Below are 10697 nucleotides of genomic sequence, written 5' to 3' on the forward strand. Positions count from 1 at the left end.
GTCTCCCCCTGACCCACTGCTGGTGTCACGCCCTGTCCCCTGCCGGCACGTGGAGCCGGTTGTTGTCAACGTCGATGTCCCCGTCAAGCTGGAGGCAGCAAGCGTGGGAGCCTTCATCCTCCTCCTCCTCCTCCGTGGCAGCTCCAGGAGCTGGGGGCTCTCTGGTGCCCCCATTGAGGGGCACCTTCTCCCGGGGGCGGGATGGGGGGCTGTGGGGCGTGCTGCAGCCCCGCACCTTGCTCCGAGCTCTGAGCTGGTCACGGTAGGCGAGGAGGGCCACGCAGGCAGCCACGGTCAGCGTCACCGCCAGCAGCACTGTCACCGTGACGAACTCCAACCAGTAGGACCGGGGCGTGCCAGGGCCCGAGGACCCCCGGGACAAGCCCTCCTTACCCAGCCCGTCCCCGCCGGAGTCCCTGAGCTGGTAGTGAGCCACGGTCCAGGTGTAGCCGTTCTCTGTGGCCTGGCACTTGTAGGTGCCCGCCATCCCCTGCTGCATGACGACCACCAGCGTGTGGTCTGGCTGCAGCACCGTGCGCCCCCGGGCACCGCTGGGCTGCTGCCAGCTGTAGGTGGCCAGTGCGGAGTGGCGGGGGCACGGCAGGGGGACCACGGCGTTGGGCCGGGGGCTGAGCCCTGTGGGTGCGGAGGACAGCGTGAGGCGGTGCGCCCCGCACGCCCCACGCCACGCGCCCCGTCCCGCTGCGCCCCCATACTCAACCCTGTGCAGCGGGATCCTCCGGTGCCCCCCAGGAGCGGGGCATGGCCGCGCTCCTCCCACGGTGGCACGTGGTGACCGGGCTCCCCGTCTCAACGTCCTGCAGCCACGCGCTCCTGCGGCCGGGAGAGCGGGGGTCAGCATCCCGGTGACCTCCACACCCCTTCCCGTTCCCAGCCCGCTGCTCACTCGTCCTCGGTGGCGAGGCGGGCGGGCCGGCAGGAGCCCTCGGGGCTGTGCCAGGCGCAGTAGGGGTCCCGTGCCAGCACGCACTCGGCGCAGCTCCGGTGCAGGCTGCAGTTGGCCAGCGGGACCTGCAGGACGCCTCTGGAGTAGCCCACGTAGAGGATGCCCTGGGGAGGGAGCGGTGCAGGGCTGAGCCTCCCCCCCCGGCCCCGGTGCCGGCGTTGGGTGGCTGTTGGGTGTCTGGGTGGTCACACCTGCCCTACCTTGCCTGGCGCCAGCAGCAGGTTCTTCACCGGCTCTGGCTTGGCGAAGAGCTGGATGCTCTCCACGATGTGGGCACCCCCAGGCAGCTCCACTGCCTTGTGCAGGAGACCCTCGGCTGTGGGGCACAGGGGACGTCGCTGAGGCTGTGGAGCCAAGGGGAGGGTCGGATGGGTGACCCTGCGCGCCCCCCATATCACCCCACCTGTGGCCAGGAACAGGACACGGTACGTGGTCCCTGACACGCCGCGAGTCTCGTGCACTGTGATGCGCGTGTAGGTGACATCCGACTTCACCAGGAGAGGCTGCCCCCGCATGGGTGACACCTTCCCGTCCATCAGGAAATGGTCCTTCATGAAGGAGAGGGCTTTGTCCGAGGAGGCACCCATGGAGCACTGTGGGGGGGAGAGAGGGGTCTGTGCTGGTGTGGGAAGGTGAGACGTGGGAAGGGAGGATGTGCTGCATCACCGCGCTGCCCTGGCCAGCGTCAGTGGGGTGCAGAGGGACCCTTCTCCTTTCTCACGCCGCCTGCAGTGCGAGCACACAGGGCAAACGGGGATAGACAGACCCCGTCTCTTGTCCCCTGGGAAGTGCAGTCCCCCTGAGTGGGCAGCACTCACACTGCCAGGCCGGGGACTTATGTCGGGGCCACTGTAGATGGTCCAGCGAGAGCTCTCCTTGTTCAGCTCCTTGTACTTGCCCTCGAAGACCTTCTCCAGGTCCTCCTGTCTGTAGGCACAGACGGCGGCGCTGCCCGCCCTGCCCGCCTGCCTGCAGGGAAGGACAAGGACAGCCAGGTGGGCAGCGGCAGGGCACAGGCCCCTGGACCTCCTCCACAGCCCTGGGCACTCACCACTGCGAGGTGAACACCGCGTAGAAGTCGGCGCGGCCGTCGTGGCGGAGCAGGGCAAAGGCGTGGTGGATGACGTTGAAGGGGAAGCGGCCGGCCTGGGAGCACACCAGCTGCGCCTTCAGGAAAGTTGTCCACTTCTTCTGCAGCACCTTGTCCCCCCCTACATCGCTCTGCGGGAGCCAGAGGGTGCTCATCACCAAGACCCCTTTGTCCCCTGCCATTGTCCCCTGTCATCGTTGCTGATCACAGTACAACCATCATGCCCATCGTTGTCTCCCATCATTGTCCCCATCCCGTCCCTGTCTCACCATCATCATCATCCCCCATCGCTGCACCCCCACCGTAGCCCACCATCATTCCCTGCTGTCACACCTTGCAGACACGGGCCACCCGTGGCACCAGGAGCCTCTCAAAGAAGTCGAACTCGTCCGCTGTCTCCTCGAAGAAGAAGTAGACCTTGTCGTCCTCGGGTGCGCTGAAGGAGGCCACGAAGGCGGCGTCGGCTACAGGCACAGGTGGGTGAGAAGCTGGAGCCGTGGGGGGCTGCAGGCACCTCCCCAGGAATCCTGCCCAGACGCTGCCCTCTGCTCACCCGAGAGCCAGCGGAAGAAGGCGTCTGTCTTGAGCAGGGTGCGGGTGCCCAGCGAGCGGGAGATGATGGGCTCGTTGCCCTGGAAGTTGTTCATGGTGCCAGCATAGAGCTCTCCATCTGCCCAGGGACACAGTGGGGGCTGAGCCGCGGCGAGGACCCCCCCACCCTCGCCCTCCACTCCATCCCAGGGATGGGAGCCCACCTGCGAGGCCACTGGCCCCATACTCACCCACCAGCAGGGCCGTGTAAGTGTGCTGGGGATCGAAGGGGCACTGGCCCTTCCCGTCCAGGAAGGGCTGTCCTCTGCCACTGGGCACCAGTGTGAAGTTTTCCAGGTGCTGTGGAAAAGGGGAGAAAAATCAGCCAAAGGACTGAAAACAACCCCAAATCCGTAGGGAATGACTGTGGAATACCTTGCAGACATAGGGTGGCCCATGTCTTCAAGGTGGGTGCAGGGATGATGACAGAGGATGCTGGGGGTACCCGGCTCCTGTCACCTTCCCTCATTTTCATTTTGGGGAGTGGCAGTCCCCACCACGTGCTCAGCATGGAGGAAACTGAGGCAGGGACAGAGAGCCTGGAGTCACCTGAGGGGACCCAAAACTGGGATTTCCCTGCCACAGGAAGAGTTGCTGGCAGCTGAGTGAGACTCACCAAGGGCTCCTTTAGCAGATGAGGACACAAAGATGTCCCTTGGCGGGGGGACACCCAGCACCCGCATCCTGGGGACCCCCATGATGCAACTCACTTCTGGGCCCGTATTTTGTGGGTCCTCACAGCAACACTACAGCCTGCCCAGAGACCCCAGTGCCCTGCCCTGGGGAGGACACTCACAATGTAGGTGCACGCGGGGCTGAAGGCGTAGGTCCCACAGACGTAGAGGTGGGTCTGGTTCAGGGCCACCAGGACTCGGATGAAGTTGAAGCACTCAGTCTGAGGGGGAAGGAGCAGGGTTGGGTGATGAGCACCCCAGCAGCTTTGTGGGATCCCTGAGCCCCCACAGGGCCATCTCACCTCTTGGCTCTTCTTCTTAAAAGCACATTCAGAGGTTTTCTCCTCTGTGGGTCCCCACATTATCTGCAAAGGGAATGAAGATGTGCCTGGGCTGTTGAGCCCAGCCCCACGGGGAAACTGAAACACAGCAGAGGCACCTCCCTCTCCCACCTCCCCAAAAGTGGTGGCTGCTCACCGAAGCTTTGGCACGGATGCTGCCAGGGGTGCCAACAGTGAGGGCCAGCACGGAGTCGCGTGCCCCCACGTACAGCTCCTCCTCGCTCTCATCCAGGAGGAAGATGTCGTAATGGGAGACGTTGTCCTGGCTGAAGCGCGTGAGGGTGCGCCGGGGGTCCCCTGGCAGGAGCAGAGGGGGTGAGGGGAGCCCAGGGGTCACACACACTCACCACCACCACCATCAGTCGCGTGCGGATGCGGCAGCCGCTGCCATTGTGGCTCATCCCACACAGGAAATGGGGTGCAGTTCTTCCCCTCCAGCTCCCACATCACTAGCACCCCTTCCACCCTCCAGGTGCCCACCTCCCACTGTCCCCTCCAGCTCCTCCTGCAAGAGCTGAACATCCCCAAGCTGCAGACCCCCAGAAATGGGGTGCGTTTTCCCCCCAAGCTGTGCCTGTGATGCTTTGGGGCCATGGCCAAGGGGCTCTGTTTGGGGGATGCACTGCCCCAGGGTGCCAGCCTGGAAGGATTACAAGTCCTCGAGGTCACCAGCCCCCAGGGTGCCCTTGGGCACAGCCAGGGACTGCAGATTCTCGTTCATCCCCAGCAGGCACCAAAACTGGGGGGGTTTTGCAATTTTGGGCATGGCTGCATGGGGAAAGGGAAGTGGCAGTGCAGTCAGGGCTGGAAAGGCCCGACCCTGCCATGGCACACAGACCCTCTTGCAGCCCGACTGCCACATCACAGCCCCTCCAATCTCCTGCTTCGCCACCTGCCTTCCAGCTGGACATGCCGTGCCCCGTCCCTCCCAGAGGCAGCTTTTCGTCCCCCCAGGGTGACCCTGAGCAGACCCCTGGGTGCCAGCTGGGCGACAAAACCGCTGTGGGATCTGGCCCATGGGGTGTTGGGGTGCCAAGCAGCCTCATCTACTCTCATCCCCCATCACATCACCTGCGGCCACTGGCGCTGTCTCCGACCCCACGGGAGGGTCAGTGATGGGGCAGGGAGGGGGGGGCTATGACGGGGGGCACCCCAAGGTTCCTGATGCTGGATGCTCAGCCCTGGGGACGGACAGTCTCCCACGCAGAGGCTGTGTACCCCCCTCCCCAGCTGTCCCAGCCCTTCCCGGGGCCGTACTCACCGCTGGGGAAGGCGAGGCGGGGCAGGGGCTCGGCGCAGAGCAGGGCAGCCGGCACCACCACCCCGCAGAGCAGGCGAAGGGCGGCGGGCATGGCGGGGGGCGGCGGGGATGCGCCCCAGGAGGGTCCCACCACCATCCCTGCGGAGAGGGTGAGGGTGAGGGCACACGCCGCTGGGCTGCGTGCCATTGCACCCGGCGGAAACGAGAGGGGGAAGCAGCACCCGGCAGAGGGGTGGGGGATGGGGGTGCCCTCAGCACCTCGAGCCCCACATGACCCCCCCCCCCCCCCCCCCTTCTCCCCAGTTTGGGCACGAGCTTCCCAGTGCCACACCGGCGCTCAGAGATGTCCCCTCGCCCTGCGGCGCTCCTGCACCAAAATCTCTGGCCCAGTCAGAGATTTCCCCTCACCCCTCTGGGCTCCTGCACGGGACCCTGGCACAGTGTCCAGAGGCTCCTGCCTTTGCCCCCAGAGCCTCAGAGCCCATCCCCATCAGGGATTCCTCTGGCTCCACCAGTTATCAGAGCGTCCACAAAATGGGCGGGGGGGGGGGGACGACACACACGGCAACCCCCTTCTTGCAGCTCTTTCTGCAGCTGATGCCAGAAGCACTGGGGAAAGAGCCACGTCTGCAGAACCTCACGGTCCCCCAGGACCCCTTTGCTGCTGGCCACCGTGTCCCCAGCGAGCGGCATTACCTCTCTGGCGGGCGAGGACACAGCCGCTCACCTCCCCCCCTGGAGCATGGGCACCGGGCAGGTGCCCGAGCCCCGGGGGCTGTGGCCACGAGTCTCCCGTGGGCCCATGCCCTGGATCCAGCCGCAGCGTGGCCCTGCTGCCAAGCTCCCAGCTCGGCTCGTGCTGGGCTCGCTGCAGCCCGGCCCAGCCCAGCCCTGCCTGGCTCCGCCGGGACTGCGGGAACCTGAAAGTCCTGCTGGAAGAGGACGAGCCCCGGCAGGTTGGGGCAGTGGGCGCCCGCCTTCCCTGCCTCTCACCCCCGCGGGGACAGCAGCGAAGCCTGGTGGAGGCAGCTGGGATGGGAACCAGGGAGCTCTGCTCCTCCGAGGGGTGATTTGGGGGAGAAAGATGTGCCCAGATGCCTGGCTTTGCTTGCTGGGGAAGTCTTTGGGGTGAGGAACACAATGGCATTTTCCTGTGCATTGTGCGGGCCAACAGCAGGCCTGAGTATCATCCCCAAAACCAGCCCCACGGGGACAGGCATCACCCAGAAAAGCAGCCCCCCAGGGCAGAGCGTGGCTCCCCACAAACAGCCCCGTGGGGCACCCCCACAAAGCTCCTGCAGCTGTTCCAGGAGCCCATTTCCCTGGAGATTCCATCCTTAACCCCAGGCTGCTCTGGGATGGCTGTAGGCAAGAAACCCCCCCAAAGCCAAAGCCGTGGAGTTCCTCAACATGAGAGCTATACCTGAGGTACCCCAATATCCTTCTGGACAAGGCTGAGGAGCATCCCACCCTGCTGGGGCCTCCTTACCTGCCTCTCCCATCCCCAGAGCAGCCCACCGGGACATGGAGCCCCGGGAGGGCAGCGCTGTGCTCACCACCTTGCTTGGCTGGGACAGAAGCTCCTTGTGAGCACAGAAAGTAGGTTACTCTGCCCCGGATTTCCCACTTGGCAAAGGGCTGGCTGGGGGACGGGGCCGCACGGAGCCTTGGACCGGCCGCATTGTTCTGCCCTGGGCCACAGCCACCGAGGCCACGGAGGGGGAGGCGGGATGGAAGAGGGAGCAGAGGCTCCTCGGCGAGGCTGAAGGCTTGACTGGGGCTGTGGTGGGGCTGAGGAAAACCGCCAGTGTTCCCCAGCGTGAGCCAGGGCTGACACAGGATGTGAGGTGACAGCAGCCTCGCCGCTGCTCCGGCAGCGTGGGAAGCCAGAATCCCTTCTCAGCCTTGTCTCTCCTCTTTTTTGGCTCCCCTGGTCACAGTGGTCTGGGGACATGGTGGGGGGGAATGTAATTTACAGCCTCCCTATATAGGATTTGGAACATGGGAGGGAGTCTCTCAACACTGGGGTGGGTCGGTTTCCCCTGCTGCTTTCGGGTTGACCACAGCTGTGGCTTCGTGGGTCTTGCTCCTGCTTGGATCTCCCCCTGGAGGATTCCCTCTAAGCCAGGGAATATTGTGCTGCCAATGAACACGCACACTCCCTGCACAGAGCACATCACCTGCCACAGGATGGAGCCAGGCCCAGCCCTTGCGCTCGGCAAGGTGAGCTGTGACGGCTGCAGGGCAGGTGTGGAGCTGGTGGCACTCATCTGCCAGCTGCTCAGGCATTCCCCGTGCCTCAGTTTCCCACAGCAGAGAAGAGTTTGGTCCTTCTCTGCAGCTGGACTCCAATCCCCTGCCCATGTCACATCCCAGGAGCATCCCTGTGGTGTGGGGGGTGCTCCCAACACCCAAGGGGGGCTGGGGCAGCTCGGCCTGGGGGACGCCCCGAGATCCAGAGCAGGGGGTGCATGTGGGACGTGGAAGGCGAGGGAGGAGGTGGGGGGTGGACTAAGGGCATGGGAGGATGAAGGGGAGGAATTTGGGGGGTGTACACAAGAGGAAATGGGAGACGATTGTGTCGATGGGGTTGTTCGATACAAAGGGTGGGGAGAGCTGGGGGGTGCAGGTAACAGAGAGGAGGATGCACAGGAGGGAGCTGAGGGGTGCAGGAGGTGTGGAGGGGTGCCCAGGAGATAGGGGAAAGGAGGTATTGGGAGGAATGTGAAGGCAGGGAGTGCGGGGGGTACCGGGGGGAACCGGGGGGTACCGGGGGTCTCCCCGGGGCCGGCACCTCAGCCTCTTTGTTGCTGGCTGGCAGCATCAGCGTTGGGGGTCCCCCAAGCCCAACCCCACTATGGCGACTTCCCCCTTCCCGCTCGACCTCCCGCCCCCTCGGAGCCTCCCCAGACCCCCTCGGGCCCCCCCCTCCCGGCCGCCCCCGGCCCCGGTCGCGGTGCGGCGGTACCGACCTGCGGCGGGCGGGCGGGCGGGAGCAGCATCCCCCGGCCCCGCATCCGGCTCACGTCGCCATGGCTACGGCTGTATCTCGGCCGTCCGCGGCCCCCCCCCCGCACCGACAGACCCTGACGGACGGACACGGGGCTGCGGACCCCGAGACCCCCCCCCCCCCCGCCCCGGGACACGGGCATGGCCCCGCGGCACACGAGCGGGCACTACCTCCCCTCACCCCACACACCACCGACCCCCCACACCCAGGAGGGGCAGGGACAACCCTCTGCCCCCACATGTGTTACGTCCAGCCCCTCTCCTGACACGTTCCCGTGCCCCCATAACCACATTGGGACCCTTCACCCCAGTTGTGCTCTCAGCTTTTGGCAACAAGTCCCTGCGCCTCCATCTCAACACCTCCAGATCCAGACCCCATCCCTGCATCCCATCCCTGCATCCCATCCCTACATCCCATCCCTACACCTCATCCCTGTATCCCATCCCTACACCCCATCCCTGCATCCCATCCCTGCATCCCATCCCCAAACCCCATCCCTGCGTCCCATCCCTGTATCCCATCCCTACACCCCATCCCTGCATCCCATCCCTACACCCCATCCCTGCATCCCATTCCCACACGCCATCCCTGCATCCCATCCCTGCATCCCATTCCCACACCCCATCCCTGTGTCCCATCCCTGCATCCCATCCCCACACCCAATCCCTGCATCCCATCCCTACATCCCATCCCTGCATCCCATCCCTGCATCCCATCCCTGCATCCCATCCCTGCATCCCATCCCTACATCCCATCCCCACACCCCATCCCTGTGTCCCCATCCCTGCGTCCCCATTCCTGTCTCAGCCCTCCCACTTGACCCATCCCAGATGAGTGCTCCTGGCTCTGGCTTCCCATGATGTGTGGATTTGGGGGGTCCCAGGAGGAGGCTTGGGGTGCAGCCGTGGTACCAGGCTGCACGTGTGTTCCTCTCCCCAACCCAGCTTCCACAAATGTTGGTTTATGGCATTTCCCCTTTGGAATTTCCCTTGCCAGAAAGCCTGGCCTAGCTGGTGCTCGCAGACCTCACTTCTCCTGTGGAACTTGCTCCCTTCCCCTTCCCAGCTGTGTGAGAGCCCCATGAACCCCAGAACAGGATCTCCAGCCACTACATCCTTCCCCCTCTGCAGCCACCTTCCCTGCATGACCTCAGCCTTGCTGGAGAGGTGCCAGCACTGCGCCAGCTGGGGTGCAGCCTCAGCACCCCCAAAAGCCTGCAGCAGGCCCTTTGCCTGGGGTACTGGCTCTGCCAGGGCTGGAGAGCAGAGCCAAGTGCCCCTGCAGCTCCCAGGGTTTGGGTTTACAGATCCCTTGTGCAGGGATCTGTAAAGAGATCTTGTGCCTCGTGCCCAGCTGAAGCTGAGCTGTGGAGACTCCTCGAGGCTGAGCTGCAGCCCCTCAGCCCTGCCTGGACACCCCCAGGGTGCCCTGTGGGGGTCCTACAACCTGCAGCACATCGGGGTGCAGCTTCGGGGGGTAGCAGTGGGCACAAGCTCACATCTTAACCCCCCCCTTGGGATTAGCGGGGTGGCTTGACCTTAATCTCCCTGGGCACGCAGGGGCCTGGAGGGGCTGGCGTGGGGCTGCCAGGGCCCCCAGCACCCACTGGGCCATGCCCTGGCTGGTAAACCCTGGTGGCTTGCCAGACACTGGAGTCAGTCCCAGCTCTACCCCATCCCAGTGATTGCTCCAAGGCTTCCCGTGCTAGACTTTCCCCCCAAAAAGCTGGTGGTGCCCAAACCCCGGTGCTCCAGCTACCCAGGGTGCCTCTGAAGAGACCCCAACATTCTTCAGTGTACAAGAGAGGGAGATCAGGCCATGGCCCCTGCTCTGGGATCCCATCTCCCTCCTGCCACACTCTGGGGGACCCAAAGCAGGGCTCAGATCCGTGGGACAACAGGAGGAGCGGGACAAACCTGACCTTGAGTCAGTGCTTTGGCTGGAGTAGGACTGGAGCTCTTCCAAAGGCTCTTTTGCAATGTCCCCATAGGGGTGTGTGAGGTCCCTGAGGGCCGTGGCTCCCCCAGGGCTGTGCAAGGTCCCCGTGGGCTGCACAGGGATGTGAAAGGTCCCTGGGGGGCTGTGCAAGGTCCACACCGGGGTCCCTGTGGGGAGTGCCTGGGCCCCCGTGGGGCTCTGTAAGGAGCCCACCATGTCTGTGTTGTCCTTACAGGGCTCTGCAGTGTCCCTGGGGGCTGTGCAGAGACCCCGTGGGGCTCCAGCTCAGCCTTTCCCCAGTGTGACCCAGCTCAGGAGTGCCAGGACACTGGGGCCTCGTGGGGCACATGGGGAGGATGCAGGGTGTTAGTTCCCTGTTGCATTTCCCCATGGCAGTTCCCCAGGGCAGTTCCCGTGTCCCCTGACCCGCCTCCTCCCACGAACACGTCCAGGCAGCAGCACCAGACACCAGCAGCATGGTTGGCTTCCCCTCATCACTCCAGAACCTGCTACTTTGGGCACAACCTCATGATTTTTGGGGGCTGGCAGTGCCAGGCCTGGAGTAGGGTTGAATGCCCATGGAAGGGGACAGGCTGCAGCGTTGTGGGGGTAGCTGCCCCAGCGTCGCAGCATGGGCATCCCTGAGCTGGCAGAAATGGGAGGCAAACGGCACAGAGAGGGGGTCAGTGTGTCCCCCCTCATGCTGCCTCTGACACCTCCCTGCGCTCCTCTCCTGGGAGGGGAGATGGCACCTTGCTGCTTCTTTGCAGCCTCACATGAAGCTGGGAGGTGGCAGCAATGCCCTGGACCCCCTGGCACCCCCTT

The 10697-nt window shown here is 64.7% G+C and overlaps 1 protein-coding gene across 1 annotated transcript; it reads right to left on the reverse strand.

The window, feature by feature from the left end:
* Positions 1-6480, reverse strand: SEMA4A (semaphorin 4A). The gene is given in 17 exon segments (XM_054001050.1): positions 1-636; positions 722-834; positions 908-1071; positions 1168-1283; positions 1371-1560; positions 1786-1936; positions 2019-2188; positions 2391-2521; positions 2611-2727; positions 2840-2948; positions 3445-3543; positions 3625-3687; positions 3800-3960; positions 4925-5062; positions 5621-5762; positions 5765-5856; positions 6414-6480. Coding segments are annotated over 17 exon segments (2604 nt in total). The 5' UTR covers positions 6451-6480; the 3' UTR covers positions 1-25.
* Between the last annotated feature and the right edge of the window lie 4217 nt (positions 6481-10697).

The sequence above is a fragment of the Vidua macroura genome, chromosome 29, assembly GCF_024509145.1.
Source record: "Vidua macroura isolate BioBank_ID:100142 chromosome 29, ASM2450914v1, whole genome shotgun sequence".
NCBI lineage: Eukaryota > Metazoa > Chordata > Aves > Passeriformes > Viduidae > Vidua > Vidua macroura.